The 17,436-nt window shown below is 44.4% G+C and overlaps 1 protein-coding gene across 1 annotated transcript in view; it reads left to right on the top strand.

Moving 5' to 3' along the window:
• Positions 1-17,436, top strand: part of LOC147029296 (mitogen-activated protein kinase kinase kinase 12-like) — a 223,389-nt gene that overhangs the window by 69,910 nt on the left and 136,043 nt on the right. The window contains exon 3 of the mRNA XM_085872244.1: positions 13,241-13,432. Coding sequence (XP_085728370.1) covers positions 13,241-13,432 — 192 coding nt within the window. The remainder of the gene's footprint in view (positions 1-13,240; positions 13,433-17,436) is intronic.

Below are 17,436 nucleotides of genomic sequence, written 5' to 3'. Positions count from 1 at the left end.
AAATTAAGGGAAAGCATTTTAAAACAGATATCTGTTGCTTTCCATGAGAGTCACACCAAATATTGAAATTTAATTCATTAATATTGGAAAACACCATTAAATGTTTGCTTCCTTAATAAAATATGATCACTATAACACTTTTTATTAATCAAAATAAGCCAATGTGACAAGAAAAATGTCTAATTTCAAGGTGGCCGAAGACTTTTGTACAGTACTGTATATGACATTGACTTGCACTGTGAAAGGAAGATATCAAATTGAACATTTAAGAGGCAAACAGAAACACAACTGCCTCCTGGGAATCCGTAAGTGGGTCACGCGACTCGAACAGCCCATCTGAGTCTTTCGGAAGATTAGGCCGATCGTAGGATTCGCAACCAATCCCCAACGGCATCACCATGCCAGCAGGCAGACATCTGCACACGATTGATGAATCTTGTATAACTGTAAAAATAAAAATAAAAATCTCCATGGCATCCAATTAGTGGGCAATGAGTGTTCAATGAGGACTCATCTGAATTGTGGAACAAGTGAACCAGCAATTCCTTTTGAGAAAGTTAATTATCAATGTTGCTTCGCTTTTGACATATCGTCGATATATAAGTAGTTGATTTCACAAACACTAACATGGTGATGCACAAGTATATTTTGTTGCATCTCCATCCTTTGTATTTCCACTCATCCCGCAACAAAGGGAAAAAGATGATGGATGCCATTATTTGGCATCAATTTTGTGCTCTGCACTTAGATAAAACAATGATATCCAAATTTATTAACATCCGTGTATTTTACTTCCCATAATGTTTTTTTATATTAAACTAGCAGAGTATCCACTCCCTCGGTGGGTCGGGTTTGCGCATTACTTGCTGAAAAAAGTATACAGTCATGGTTGGTTTAATGGTTAGGGTGGTGGGCTTGGGATCCAAAGGTCCTGAGTTCAAATCTCGCTCACCTGTTGAATGAATACGAGGTGGGGTTGACTCTGCCTGTTATCCTTACGAGGTCAGCGAAATGAGTGCCAGCATGCTGGTATCCTGTGTCGGAGTGGTGACCCGTCCAGGATTGTACCCAATAGCAAAGGAGACTGCTAAGGCAGCACCAACGCTCTGCACAGAGCATGGTCCCAATGGATGGGTGGATGGATTGTTGGGGTGGTGAAAGTGGGGAGAGGAGGGAGTTGATGGGGGATTGCAAGGGGATGGTGGAGGTGGGTGTGGGATAGTGGTAGTATGGTGGGAGTGATAGTTGATGTGAGATTGTGAAGGGGGGAGACCCTGAAAGTTTTAGCATCCCAGGTCAAATCCTCTCAGAGGAGTAGTAGATGATACATACGTACATTCCCCCATTGTGAATGGATGGTGGTTCGTTTGATTTGTTTAAATTTGAGGTGACTAGTGCAGGCCCGTAGGTGCGTGCCCGTAGGTGCGTAAACGACGATTGGATCGGGGCAGTTTTTCACCCCTCCTCTCACCCCCCCTCTCTCGCCCCTTCCTCTCTCCCGAGGCGTACCAGTGTGTGCAGCTTCGTTCCTTCGCTCTCGTAAACGACGACTGGATTGGGGCATTTTTTTCAATTAGATCGGACCAACCATATCATAAATGGCCATAACTTGGGAAACACCTGGGAAACATACTCGGGTCCCCAGCGTCAATTGTGATGTCATATCAAACGAAGAAGAATTGTGACGCCCCCTCTCTCTCGCCCCCCCTCGCTCCCGCCTAGTCTCGCCCCTCCTCTCTCCTCCCTCCTCTCTCACCCCCACTCTCACCCCCCCACTATCGCCCCCTCCTCTCTCACCCTCTCTTGAATTGTGACGCCTCCTCTCTCTCGCCCCCTCGCTCCCCCTAGTCTCGCCCCTCCTCTCTCTCCCCCTCTCTAGCCCCCACTCTTACCCCCTCCTGCCCCCTCCTCTCTCCCCCTCTCTTGAATTGTGATTCCCCCTCTCTCTCACCCCCTCTCTCCCTCCCCTCTCTCACCCTCCCTATCTTGCCCCCTCTCTCCCCCTCTCTCACCCTCCTCTCTCCCTCCCTCTTTCCCCCCTCCTCTCTCCCCCTTCTCTCTCCCCCTCCTCTCCCCTCTCTCTGTAAATCTATTCACAAATGTATTCACAAAAAAACAAAAAACAAATAAATAAACATTAATTGTGACGTCATTCGTGATGTCATAGCACCGTGTCCTGTCATTGGTTTGATAAATAAATGGCCATAACTTGGGCACCGCTTGTCCGATTAACATCAAACCTTGAAAAGGCACATACTCAGGTCCCCAGCGTCGATTGTGACGTCATACCAAATGAAGAAGAAGAATTGCGACGTCAATTGTGGGAAAATAAATAAATAAATAAACATTAATTGTGACATTATTCGTGATGTCATAGCATCGTGTCTTGTCATTGGTCGACAGATAAATGGCTGTAACTTGGGAACCGCTCGTCCGATTGATATCAAACCTCGAAAAGGCACATCCGCGGGTCCCCGGCACTATTCCTGGCAAGTTTCAATCAGATCGGACCGGCGGTCGTCAAGAAACGGTGGTCGCATACATACATACAGACAGACAGACAGACAGACACACACACACAGAGATTGCTGGAATTATAGATAGATAATAAATGTAATTATTTTCATGTTCTTTTGTGGTAACTGCCGGGCAATGGGAACAGGTGTTTGAATGACCACTCAAATAGTCCATGTACCTGTGCTGGTAGCTGGGTAGAGATGGTGTTACAGTTTCGAGTGACGGCTGTTTATTCTACTTTATAGTGTGTATGGCATCCTCTCTCAATCATGGCGGACAACCACAAGATCGAGCAATCTCTGCTGTTTCATGACGTGCTCTGTAACATGGTCTGAACACAAAAAGAATATTTCCCGGCCCGGTCCACACTCGGGTACTTCGGACAAGCCTCGTCAAATTTATGGCAAACTTGGGGTCTTTTGGAAAAATCGACTCGGAAAATTTGTGGAAAATCGAAAGGTATTCACCGTTTGAGTTAAATCGTACCGTAATGTAACCCTTACACAGTATGGAAATGGCGGTTGACTTCCTGGTGCAACGTCACGACTAATCTGATGATTAGGAAGAAGAAGATTTCGACTTTTAATCACAAATTTCCCCCCTTTATAAATGGGGAAAATACCCATCATGTCTATTTTGTAGGTTATCAAGGGATAGATTGTTGAGGTGGTCTGAGCGTTTGGGTTCCCCTTTCATGGTCTTTTGGGTCGAAAGGGTCATCGGAGTGCTGGTGCTTAATTTAGGACTGACATAGCAAGTGACCCGTATTTTGCGGGTTTGGCCCGTTTTTTTCCTTTAAACCCACGGACCCATTTTAGGATCGAGAAAATCCATCCTGGAACACGGATGGAACATACGAACAATTTTCAAAACGCAGTGTTTAGCTTCCATTCCACTCGCATGGATTCACACACTCAGTGACGCATCGGTCGCGATCTCTATCCGATACGCAAGGTAGCACTCTAGTCTAACTCTACTGGCTGGGTGACGTCATGAGCTTTACCCAACCCACAAATTCCTTCAATCCTCATCTGCACGTGTCGTTACTTCCGCTCGTCTGCAATTTGTCCTCACCCTGAATCAATCGGTCGACCTGTTCGCTTTCCAATTAGCTCTTCGAATTCTTACTGTGATATTTATCGGTACTTTTGAGTATTTAGAATGGTAGGATTCTACCCGGATTGTTTTCATCCGTATAAAGGGTGTCCACAAATTACCGTTCCAAATTCAACCTGCAATAAATAAAAAATGAAATGAGATACAATGATGTGGTTTGATGTTTGTGGATGAACGAACATTTCTCAAAGTTTTATGATAAAGATAATGATGTATCATTCATCACCAATTATCATCACTTGGTCTCGAGAAAGTAAGGAACACTGGTCTTTATTGTGGGGATGCTATTTGCAGTAGATGTGACGTCATGCATCACAGGCAACACCTGGAAAGAAAAAATTAAATAAAACTTTGATAAATTGTTGTGTTCTTTCTTAGGTGTTATATTTTTTTCAAATATGTTGTTGTTGTTGTGGTTGTTGTTGTTGTTGGTTGTTGTTTAATATCCGAATGTTGAGAGATTGTGTGGAAGATGATGATGCAAGGGGGAGGGGGAGGGTCATGTAGAACGTGAGGGAGGAGCCATCTTAACGAAGTCGGACATATGTGAACGTTTCATGTTGCGGAATAAATGGATTTGTGCCTTGCAATCAATCGCATTGTTTCGTGTTTGTTGAGCAACATAACAAAAATGTTTTTTTTTTTGAGAAATGTTATGTTATGTTACGTTATGTTATGTTACGGTATCTATGTGTGTATTTATGTTATGTTAGGTGTGTATTTATGTTTTGTATGTTATGTTATGGTATCTATGTGTGTATTTATGTTATGTTATGTTATGGTATCTATGTGTGTATTTAAGTTATGTTCGGTGTGTATGTATGTTTTGTATGTATGTATGTATGTTATGTTATGTTATGGTATCTATGTGTGTATTTATGTTATGTTATGTATGTGTGTATTTATGTTATGTATGTTATGGTATCTATGTGTGTATGTATGTTATGTTATGTATGTTATGGTATGTATGTGTGTATTATGCTCTGTTATGGTATGGTATCTATGTGTGTATTTATGTTATGTATGTTATGGTATGTATGTGTGTATTTGTTATGTTATGTATGTTATGGTATCTATGTGTGTATGTATGTTATGTTATGGCATCTAGTGTGTATTTATGTTTTGTATGTATGTTATGTTATGGTATCTATGTGTGTATGCATGTTATGTTATGGCATCTATGTGTGTATTTATGTTTTGTATGTATGTTATGTTATGGTATCTATGTGTGTATTTATGTTATGTTATGGTATCTATGTGTGTATTTATGTTTTGTATGTATGTTATGTTATAGTATCTATGTGTGTATTTATGTTATGTTATGGTATCTATGTGTGTATTTATGTTTTGTATGTATGTTATGTTATGGTATCTTTGTGTGTATTTATGTTATGTTATGTACGTTATGTTATGTTACGGTATCTATGTGTGTATTTATGTGATGTTAGGTGTGTATTTATGTTTTGTATGTATGTTATGTTATAGTATCTATGTGTGTTTTTATGTTATGTTATGTTATGGTATATATGTATGTATTTATGTTATGTTAGGTGTGTATGTATGTTTTGTATGTATGTTATGTTATGTTATGGTATCTATGTGTGTATTTATGTTATGTGAGGTGTGTATGTATGTTTTGTATGTATGTATGTTATGGTATCTATGTGTGTATTTATGTTATGTTATGTTATGGTATATATGTATGTATTTATGTTATGTTAGGTGTGTATGTATGTTTTGTATGTATGTATGTTATGTTATGTTATGGTATCTATGTGTGTATTTATGTTATGTGAGGTGTGTATGTATGTTTTGTATGTATGTATGTAATATTACGGAATCTATGTGTGTATTTATGTTATGTTAGGTTTGTATGTATTTTTTATATGTATGTATGTTATGGTATGGTATCTATGTGTGTATTTACGTTTTGTTCGGTGTGTATTTATGTTTTTTATGTATGTATGTTATGTATGTATGTCATGTATGTATGTATGTTATATATGCTATGTATGGTGTGTATGTATGTTATGTTATGTATGGTGTGTATGTATGTTATGTTACTTTATGTTATGTATGTTATATATGTGTGTATTTATGGTTTCTTAGGTGTGTCTTTATGTTTTGTATGTATGTTATGTATGTATGTATGTTATCTATGCTATATATGGTGTGTTATGTTATGTATGTTTTGTATGTACATTATGTTATGTTATGTTATGTATGTTATGTATGTTATGTTATGTATGTTATGTATGTATGTTATATATGCTATGTATGGTGTATGTTATGTTATGTATGTATGTTATGTTATGTTAGGTGTGTATTTATGTTTTGTATGTATGTATGTTATGTATGTTATGTATGTATGTATGTTATATATGCTATGTATGGTGTATATGTATGTTATGTTATGTATGTTATATATGCTATGTATGATGTGTATGTTTTGTTGTTATATATGTTATGTATGTATGTTATGTTATGTATGTTTGTTATATATGCTATGTATGGTGTGTATGTTATGTATGTTATGTATGTATGTTATGTTATATATGTATGCATTCTGTATGTTATGGATGTATGTATGTTACGAATTTGTTACATATGTTATGTTATGTATGCATGTATAATGTATGTTATGTATGTATGTTATGGATTTATGTTTCATATGTTATGTTTGTATGTTCTGGATTTATGTTACGGATGTTATGTATGTATTTTATGTTATGTTATGTTATGGTATGTATGTGTGTATTTATGTTATGTTAGGTCTGTATTTATGTTTTGTATGTATGTATGTTTTGGATGTATGGTATGTTATATATGCTATGTATGGTGTGTATGTATGTTATGTTATGTATGTTATGTTGTGTATGGTATTTATGTATATGTATGTTCTGTTATATATGTATGTATGTTATGTATGTATGTACCCTCCTGTCAAAAGTTTTAAAACACCCCCATTTTTCCAGTTTTTACTGAAATTTAAGCAGTTCAAGACCAGTGAATAACCTGAAATGGTACAGAGCTAAGCGATAAACTGCCAGAGGTAAAAAAAAAAGTTTAGGTTACCAAAAACTGAAAAATAATGTAAATTTCAGAGTTGTTAAAAAAAGGCCCTTTTCAGGGAGCAAGTAATGGGTTAGCAACTGCAGCTGTTCTGCAGCAATGGAAGTAAATTAGCCTTGAAAGTTGATGCAAACAATTCCTACAGGTGTCCCAACTTTTGTTGATTAGTTACAAACCCTCTGTCTGTATAAAAGTAGTGTTGGAACAGATTGTGTTGCTCCACCCTCTGAAGCATTATTTGGACAATATTGCACTGCAGGAAGTAGTACATTGCTGTCATCATGGTGAGAAAAAGACAATTAACAAAGTAAGACAGACAGACCATTATAACCCTTAGAAGTGTCGGTGTTTCCTTGTGTCAGTCTGATTTATTTAATGTTTTTTCATTGAGCTGTGAATTTCAAGTGGTATTTGTAAAAAAAAACACAATTTGGGTGTCAATTTAGACCAAAAAAAACCCCCAACATTTGTATCAACTTTTTCTCATCTCGTCGCAAATCTGCGACCACAGCGGGGTTAAAAAACAAACAAACCCGCTTTCGATTCCTACCAACCCATTTTTTGTCACCTTCAACTTGCCATATATGCAAGGGTCTTAAGGGTATTGGGAATCTTCATGGTCTTAAGGTTTTAGATGGTCTTCGGGGTCTTTTGGGTTTCAAGGGGTCTTAAGGTATAGAGGGGTCTAAAGGATGTAACTATCAAACTTTGTCTAAAGGGTCTTCAAAGGTCGAAGAGGTCTCAACAGTCGAAAGGGTCGAAAGTTTTAAAAGGCACACTCCAAGAGTACATAATTAATAGACGTTGTGTAGATAGGGTGCAACAACATTCAAACAGCGCCAATATTAACAGAAGGTCAGGTTTCTCACCTGGAGGTTTATTCAGGTAATCTAACTCAGAACAAGGCCCAGCTCCTGAGTAACCATGTGCATGCACAAAGCGGGTGCAAGGGGTGGAGCAATCGCAAACACAACAGCAATGGCGTAGTCCTTAATTAAGAGAGGCTTCACAGACGGACAGACGGACCGATGGACGGACTGTGTTTTTCGTTTTTAAATGAGTTTATGTACTGTATATACCAGCATGGATGGGCTCGCGACGATTGTCTCTCCACACGTTGCTGCAGAGGCACAGGCTTGTTTTAACTGAGGATAATGACTGTATGTGAATTGCTGTGTTGTCATGATTTACACCAATCATCATACAAACATTTATTTTGTACAAAATTATTGTGTGTGTGTGTGTGTGTGTGTGTCTCCTCCATAACTCCAAAACTATAAAAACTGAGCAGCTTGAAACTTTGTATTCATACTAAAGGAAGTGCAAGAGTAAAAATTGGATGTTTGGGTTAATTAAAACAACCCTTTTGAAGATAATTAATGACCTATTTTAATTATATCCTTTATCAGGTGCATCCTTGGCCACCTCACTCTTTGTGGTCTTCAGGGCACATCCTGGATAACCTCGCTGGGGTTTGAAGCTGCCACGTTTTTTGGCCTGCTCAACCGTACCTTGACTTGGAACAGGACGCAATAATTTCTTCTCAATAAAGTTTTTTTCTTCACTTTCCTCACTCGTATTATCGAATGACTGTTCATCATAGCTACAAAGTGCTGGGTACATTGCAATGCTGATAAAGGCCTGGAGACGTCAGCGTTTGTGGCTTTATTTCATTTCCACACATGCCATAACCTCGAGAATCTCTTAAACGAAGCCGGATTACAAAATTTAAGCTCCAGATCTGAACTTGGCAGCAGTTGTGATTCCTAAAAAAGTGTTCCTTCGTCTAATTAGGCATTGCTTGGGCGTCTCCAGGTGCACGGGTTGAAACGACCGACGGAAATCGGTAATCGCTTGCAAAGCCAGGCGTTCTGTTGGAGTGCTTGCTAAAGTACTTAAGCCACTTGGCGAGCACTCACCAAACTGCTTGGTTGTTCGTTTCAAAACCACGAGAAGTAAGACCCGTCACTTCGCTGATGGAAGATTATATTTGATGAAGAAAAGATGAAGGAATGTGCGGAAAGTTGAACTTCATTTGGCGCAACGCCGTGTGCTCTCAAACCTGTTTTTACAATCCATGACGACAAAGTCGACAGAGGTCATTTAATTTTTTTCTGCAATTTGATGTTGTGTGATCTGCCTTCATGACAAAATATTCAACGGAATAAACGAACAGTTTCTGCAATATATTAATAGTCGGAAGTTGCTGAAAAGGAAGAGGTATGAAGACAGCACACACGGAGGTCGGACGTGGTGGGTTTGTGCGGATCAGCAAACGAGCAGGTCAGAGGAAATCATATGGGGTAGGGTAGGGTAGGGTAGGGTAGGGTAGGGAAGGGCAGGGTCGGGCCGGTAGATAGCATGGGTTTTAATTTTTAAATACTCCTGCTAGGTTTTAAATATATCACGGCGGTTAAAAATAAAACATGGTGATGTTTTGGCAGATTTTATCATCCACAGAATGCCCTGGAACGCTGCTTACCCTCCGTCATGCTTCACCCGTTACGCTCCCCCCCCCGTCACGCTTCCTCCACCGGTCACGTTTCCTCCCCTCCCCCCCCATCACGCTTCCTCCCACCCCCGTCACGCTTCCTCCCCCGCGTCACACTTCCTCCCCCGTCACGCTTCCTCCCCCATCACGCTTCCTCCCCCCGTCACGCTTCCTCCCCGCGTCACGCTTCCTCCCCCCGTCACGCTTCCTCCCCCATCACGCTTCCTCCCCGGTCACGCTTCCTCCCCCCGTCACGCTTCCTCCCCCCGTCACGCTTCCTCCCCCCGGTCACGCTTCCTCCCCCCGTCACGCTTCCTCCCCCGCGTCACGCTTCCTCCCCCGTCACGCTTCCTCCCCCGTCACGCTTCCTCCCCCCGTCACGCTTCCTCCCCCCGTCACGCTTCCTCCCCCCATCACACTTCCTCCCCGGTCACGCTTCCTCCCCCCGTCACGCTTCCTCCCCCGTCACACTTCCTCCCCCGGTCACGCTTCCTCCCCCCGTCACGCTTCCTCCCCCCGTCACACTTCCTCCCCCGGTCACGCTTCCTCCCCCGTCACGCTTCCTCCCCCCGTCACGCTTCCTCCCCCCGTCACGCTTCCTCCCCCCGTCACGCTTCCTCCCCCCGTCACGCTTCCTCCCCCGTCACGCTTCCTCCCCCACCGTCACGCTTCCTCCCCCGTCACGCTTCCTCCCCGGTCACGCTTCCTCCCCCCGTCACGCTTCTCCTCCCCCCGTCACGCTTCCTCCCCCCGTCACGCTTCCTCCCCCCGTCACGCTTCCTACCCCCGTCACGCTTCCTACCCCCCGTCACGCTTCCCCCCCTCGTCACGCTCCTCCCCCGTCACGCTTCCTCCCCCGGTCACGCTTCCTCCCCCGCCGTCACGCTTCCTCCCCCGGTCACGCTTCCTCCCCCGGTCACGCTTCCTCCCCCGCCGTCACGCTTCCTCCCCCGTCACGCTTCCTCCTCCCCCGTCACGCTTCCTCCTCCCCCCGTCACGCTTCCTCCCCCCGTCACGCTTCCTCCCCCCGTCACGCTTCCTCCCCCCGTCACGCTTCCCCCCCTCGTCACGCTCCTCCCCCGTCACGCTTCCTCCCCCGGTCACGCTTCCTCCCCCGCCGTCACGCTTCCTCCCCCGCGTCACGCTTCCTCCCCCCGTCACGTTTCCTCCCCCCGTCACCCTTCCTCCCCCCGTCACGCTTCCTCCCCCCGTCACGCTTCCTCCCCCGTCACGCTTCCTCCCCCGGTCACGTTTCCTCCCCCCGTCACGCTTCCTCCCCCCGTCACGCTTCCTCCCCCCGTCACGCTTCCTCCCCCCGTCACGCTTCCTCCCCCCGTCACGCTTCCTCACCCCCGTCACGCTTCCTCACCCCGTCACGCTTCCTCCCCCCGTCACGCTTCCTCCCCCCGTCACGCTTCCTCCCCCCGTCACGCTTCCTCCCCCCCGTCACGCTTCCTCCCCCGTCACGCTTCCTCCCCCCGTCACGCTTCCTCCTCCCCCGTCACGCTTCCTCCTCCCCCGTCACGCTTCCTCCTCCCCCCGTCACGCTTCCTCCTCCCCCCGTCACGCTTCTTCCTCCCCCCGTCACGCTTCCTCCTCCCCCCGTCACGCTTCCTCCCCCCGTCACGCTTCCTCCCCCCGTCACGCTTCCCCTCCCCCGTCACGCTTCCTCCCCCCCGTCACGCTTCCTCCCCCCGTCACGCTTCCTCCCCCCGTCACGCTTCCTCCCCCCCGTCACGCTTCCTCCCCCCGTCACGCTTCCTCCCCCCGTCACGCTTCCTCCCCCCGTCACGCTTCCTCCCCCCGTCACGCTTCCTCCCCCCCGTCACGCTTCCTCCCCCGTCACGCTTCCTCCCCCCGTCACGCTTCCTCCCCCGTCACGCTTCCTCCCCCCCGTCACGCTTCCTCCCCCCGTCACGCTTCCTCCCCCCGTCACGCTTCCTCCCCCCGTCACGCTTCCTCCCCCCGTCACGCTTCCTCCCCGGTCACGCTTCCTCCCCGCGTCACGTTTCCTCCCCCCCGTCACGCTTCCTCCCCCATCACGCTTCCCCCTCCCCCGTCACGCTTCCCCCCCCCGTCACGCTTCCCCCACCCCGTCACGCTTCCCCCCCCCTCGTCACGCTCCTCCCCCGTCACGCTGCCCGCCCCCGTCACGCCGCCCCCCCCCCAGCTGCCCAGAACATCGTGTTTCGACATTACCTCGATGTCTTTCGACTTATGAGTAACTTACAAGTAACTTGTGTCAACAATCGCGTAACGTTCCTACAACTTATGCCAGCGTTATGCGGAACGTGCGAGTCATATGCTGGCATACGTCGGGAAATTTCAAGCATGGAAAATTTGTCTAACAGCTCGGCTCGGCGAAAATTTCTCCAATAAAGTAGTGTATCAAGTCTAACGGCTTGGCGTACTACGACGTATGCTAGCATTCTGCGACGTATGCCAGCGTACTACAACGTATGCCAGCGTACTACGACGTATGCCAGCGTACTACGACGTATGCCAGCGTACTACGACGTATGCCAGCGTACTACGACGTATGCCAGCGTACAACGACGTATGCCAGCGTGCTCTTAACGTATACAAATTTACCCATAACGTATTCGACGTGTGCCGGTGTTTTAGCCCAATTTTGCATACATCAGGAATACGTTGGCTAAATCGTCAAGGTGTGACAGTGCCTTTAACGATGACTAACATTCGCGGCACATACCTGCCTACCTGAACATGAGACATTTAAAAGCTAAACAGAATACTACAGAACTAACGCTATATTACATGCGGTGCTTCTTATCCATTACGAGTCCCCCCTTCACATCATCTGGCACACCATACTCGTACTTCAACACACTTACACCCCTTATACTTCCCTCACACCCATTCGTCCACATGCAGGAGATATGACGGCGTCACGCCCTGTCTAACATAATTCCTCGATCTAACTCGTGCTTTCCTTTCCCCATCGTCTCGTTACTCCACATTGCTAAACTGACTACGTTTAGAAAAATACCTAAAAAGTCTCACCTGTCTCTAATCTGACATATCAACTTGAGCCCCCCTCTATGAAGGTACTTGGTGCTGCGGACTGCTGCCTTCAATGGTGGCGCTTCCTCGCCCTGGTTCGGTATCGTACAGTCTAGATGGGCGATCCGAGGGATGGCCCGTGGCCCTATTTTGATGTTATAGACTAGGTTGCAGATTTGCGACAGGACAATTCCTGGACCTTGCCAAGGCAAATGAGTCTTGGACATCGGCCCTTCTTCCTCTAGGGGTTGAAGAACCAGAATCTCGTCCCCGGAGCATACTCACTCGCCTGGCTCCGGTGGTCGCACCTACGCTTCACCAAAGAGTCTGCACACCTCTGAGTAACCGGCTCTCAAAGTTTTGCCCTTTGTCGGTGTGCAGCTATTCCTGAATCTCATGCCAACATACAAATCCTTATATGAAGGCCTGTGCTCCAACCCCGGCTCCTTGGTTAGGGAGCGTATAGGCCTCCGGCCACTTTGTAAAATAGTCCGAAACCACAAGGATGTACATTTATTGCCCTGATGGGTGTGGGGTAGTCGTATCTACCCATTCAAAGGGGCGGGGGGCACCTGGTGAAGTTGTTTCGCTTCGCATGCTCGACACCAGTCCTGTTTTTTGCCCCTCATATGAACCCATAGAACCTCTGGCGGACGATGTTGTCTTTGTCCTGCCCAAATATCTGCTGGGTTGGGACCATGCACACGTTGCAAAACCTGTGATTTTAAATTTATTTTGGACGATGACCAGCCAAGACGTTTTCTCAGAGGGAATGTCTACCCGTCTGTGATACAACTTGTTATCTTTCAATTCCAGGGCTTTCCAGTCTTCTTGTTTTCTTGTCCATGATGAAACAAACAACACATCCCTGATGTAATCATGGATACCAATAAAGTAGTATATTGTTGTTTATATTGTGTTATTTGATCGAAGGTGCATTCCTTTGTTTTATTTAAGAGTTAAGTTTTCATGATCTAGCCTGATTGTTGTTCTTGTGTGTTTGTTTTTTTTGTCATCCAGGGGTGTGTGCACGCAAGCACCGTGCTACTGCATCATCATGGAATACTGTGCTCAGGGACAGTTGTACGAGGTACTGAGAGCTGGACGGCGAATTTCGCCTGAACTTCTGTATCAATGGACTATGGGTATTGCCAGTGGCATGCACTACCTGCATCTCCACAAGATCATCCACCGGGATCTCAAGTCCCCAAAGTGAGCCACATATTGACACTTGCTCTGGGTGAAGTATGTGGGTAGTATGTCCAGCCACGTTGCGAGTGGGCCACTGAACTTGGCCAATCATGACTACATTTGATATTCACAATCAATAAGATTAATGGTTTCATGGCACCGTCGCGTACCATTCTCACGGAAAAAAACAATTTGATTGGGCCATTGTGCAAATATATAATTAAATAAAGGGAAAAGAAAATCTGATTTTTCAGTTCGCCTTGCTTAATGCAACATTTCTCGATTCAGCCACTCAATGTAAACACGAAACACAAAACTCCCTACCTGGGCAATCTGAGTGCATCCCCGTCAGATGGTATATATTTTTTGCCTTTGTTTCAAACACACAATGCCATGTGGAGTCATGAGCGATCCATTATTACAAATGCAAACTACAAGGGCACTCGGTAGAGCACATACCTCCATCAGGCTGAACAGTTTACGTTTTGTATCCCACTGATAGGCCCAATCTGAATCCGGACCTGAACCAAAATCTGAACGGCTTGTTCTCGTCACCGACGCAACTCATCCACTCAAGTTTCTGAATCCGTCCACCGCCTTTTGAGATATCATGCTATATAATTATCGTTTTTGGCCCTATCTCACAATGGTGAAGAATCACTTTAACAATTCTCGTACCTGGATCCAGATCTGGATCGTCACCGAAATCGAATCAATTTGTCCTTGTCACACGCACAATATGTCCACAAAGTTTCATCTTGAGTCCGTCCACAACTTTTTGAACTATCCTGCTTACAGACAGACAGATAGACAAACACAGGTGAGCACATAACCTCCGTCCGCCTTCGGTGGCGAAGGTAATAGGATTCTTGACTCCCCCCAACCTCCTTCTTTTGTATGCCCCAGACCTGCCCTTTCCTTCATGTTTCTTTACTTCAAGCCTCTGTTCCCTTTTCTCCCCACTTCGACCTCACTTACTTCCCATCCGTTCTCTCTCCTGTCCCCTATCCTTCTGCTCATTTTCTCAATTCTGATTCTATCAGCTTTCCCTCCACCCTACCTCTGAATGCTGCCATTTGTCGGCATAATATGTAGAGCAAGACTAGTTGAGAAAAGTCAACCATTCCAGTTTCTGGTTTCTTTGCCAAGTACATGCGGTTATCGCTGAACTTCTGGTTTCCTGTTTCTTCATGAGTGTGTGCAGTTTTCCCAGATAAACTACATAAAAAGTTCTTCAAAACCAAATACTACTGAACCAGATCTATTCTAACTATTGTTGTTTGTTCGCTGCACTAATATTCATACAGTGAACCCGTTGTGGTATCTTCTAGAACATACTTATTTGATCGTGTTGTATCAACTTGAATTTGTTCTGGTAGCTTGTACACGCACCTCTGGGAGCTTGTACATGTTGCTGCGTTTGATCCGAGGGAGTAACTGCTGAAATCTGTCTGTCCGGGTTCTTCCCGACATCTTTGTTCGTTGGTCCTTTCATATTTCTTTATAATTTATTTTTTATAAATTCTCTTCATTCATTCTAATTTTTGTTTTTTCTTCTCTTTCACCTCTTTCATCTCTCTTTTTCCAATTCATTATCTATCTTTCTAAGGAGAAGTGAATTCTTGCAGAAATTTTTCTGTGAGGCTCACTTGGCTGCACCTGGATGGATTTGAGGGTTGTGGAGTAGCGGCTGAAACCCGAATCCTATCCGGGTTCCTCCTGATGACTCATTTGTTCTTTACTTCTTTGGATTCCTTCTTGGTCTTCCGTTTCGTTTGTCTGGGGCCGAGGCCTTGCCATTGTGCCTGGACTGTGTAATTGCAAGGCTTAATCCTAACATTTCTCTACTTCTTTCCTGTATTTCCTCCTCCCACCCACACCACACTATCATCCTTCTTCTTCAACTCAAACCTTCTCAAAAAAATATAATTAGGAAAACGAAAAAAAATGTTAAATTGAAAAACACTCAGACATCACAGTGCTTGAAATCAACAGGACATTGATTGATGTATGCTAACCATTGTAGGTAGCAATGATAACCTGATGTTTTGGGTGTTAACCCTTCATCGGAGAAACAAATAATTGTCTTTTGCTTCAACAAAGGGTTAACGCCTGAAATGTCAGCTTCTCTTTACTTCCCACTGTGGTTAACATACCTCAATCAGCACTGTGTTGATTTAATCCACAAAACCCCCTTTAACTCGTCCATCCTTCTTAATCTTGCCTTCACTCATTATTTATCATCTTTTCACGACTTATCATTCTCTTTCCTACTTACAGAACAAATTGCTTGTTTATTATACGAGAGGCACCCACTCCCGCGGGAAGCGGCCAGGGTGGGATCATGTTATTAGCCCCCATTGGACTTAGTCCAAAACGGGAGCTTATGGATTTGGTCTCGATTTTCGTGTCCATGCATGCGTGCATCCGCAACCATATCTCGGACATGTTTGGACAGATTGTATTTGGACTTGGCACAAAGACAACACATGATGGTATATATATATATATATATATATATATATATATATATATATATATATATATATATATATATATATATATATATATATATATATATATATATATATGAATTTCATCTTTTTTCGACATCAGATCCAAGATGGCCGACTGGCAGCCATTTTAGTTGTTAAAAAAAAACCCAGTGTCGGACACATCCTCAACCATTTGTCGGACATGCATTTACTGATGTCCAAACTTGGCACCCAGATAAAGAATAATAGCTGACATATGCGCGTCTTTTTTTTTGAGATCAGATCCAAGATGGCCTCCCCGGTCATTTCGTTAAATTAGACTTTTCCACCTTTATTTACACATCGTGACCCACAACTTCCAAGTGAAAAACAAATTGTACAAATTTCAGAAAATTAATTTAAAATACAAAACTAGAATATGTTGGTTGGATAAGTGTCCACCACCCTTATAATAGTAATTGTAAATTAGCTCAGGTGTAACCAATCACCTTCAAAATCACACACCTAGTTAATTGGCCTCCACCTGTGATAAATTGTAGTGATTCTGATTATTTCAGGATAAAATCAGCTGTTCCTGTCGGTTTCCTCTGCTGGGTAGTGCATTTCACAGCAAAGACTCGACCATGAGCATCAATTGGAGCTTTCAAGCGGCGTCCGGGATAAAGTTGTGGAAAGGCACAGATCAGGGGATGGGTATAAAATTATTTCAAAGGCCTTGAATATCCGTTGGAGCACAGTCAAGACAATCATTAAGAAGTGGAAGGCGTATGGTCCCACCAAGACCCTGCCTAGAGGGTCTTCAGGCCATCCCTCCAAACTGGATAACCAAGGAAGGAGGAGACTGATCAGAGAGGCCACCAAGAGACTAATGACAAATTTGAAAGAGCTATATACCTTTATGCCAAAAACTGGTCACTGTGTGCATGTGACAACAATATCCAAGCACTCCACAAGCCTGACCTGTATGGTAGGGTGGCAAGAAGGAAGCCATTATTCAAAAAAGCCCACCTTGAGTCTTGTTTGAGGTTTGCAAAAAACCCACTCCAGAGACTCTGAAGCCATGTGGAAAAAAGTTTTTTGGTCTGATGAAACCAAAATGGAAAATGTTACATTTGGCACAAATGCAACACAGAACATCACCAAAAGAACACTATCCCTAATGTGAAACATGGTGGCAGCATCATATTATGGGGCTATTTCTCATCAGCAGAGACTGGGGTGGCAGGATAGAAGGGAAAATGGAGTAAAATACAGAAAAATGCAAGAGGAAAACCTGCTGCCTTCTGCAAGAAGACTGAAATTGGGATAGAAGTTCACCTTTTAGCATGACAATGACCCAAAGCATACAGCCACAGCGACAATGGAGTGGCTAAGGAACAAGAAGATCAATGTTCTTGAGTGGCCCAGTCAGAGTCCTGACTTAAATCCAATGGAAAATCTGTGCCATGACTTGAAGATTGCTGTTCCTCAATGCTCCCCATGGAACTTGACTGATCTTGAACAGTTTTGTACAGAAGAATGGTTAAATGT

This window comes from Eptatretus burgeri, chromosome 3 (assembly GCF_056783735.1).
Source record: "Eptatretus burgeri isolate ZD-2024b chromosome 3, Ebu_testis_v1, whole genome shotgun sequence".
Lineage (NCBI taxonomy): Eukaryota > Metazoa > Chordata > Myxini > Myxiniformes > Myxinidae > Eptatretus > Eptatretus burgeri.
The sequence above is the reverse complement of the archived record's forward strand: the minus strand, read 5'-3'. Positions and strand labels throughout refer to the sequence as shown.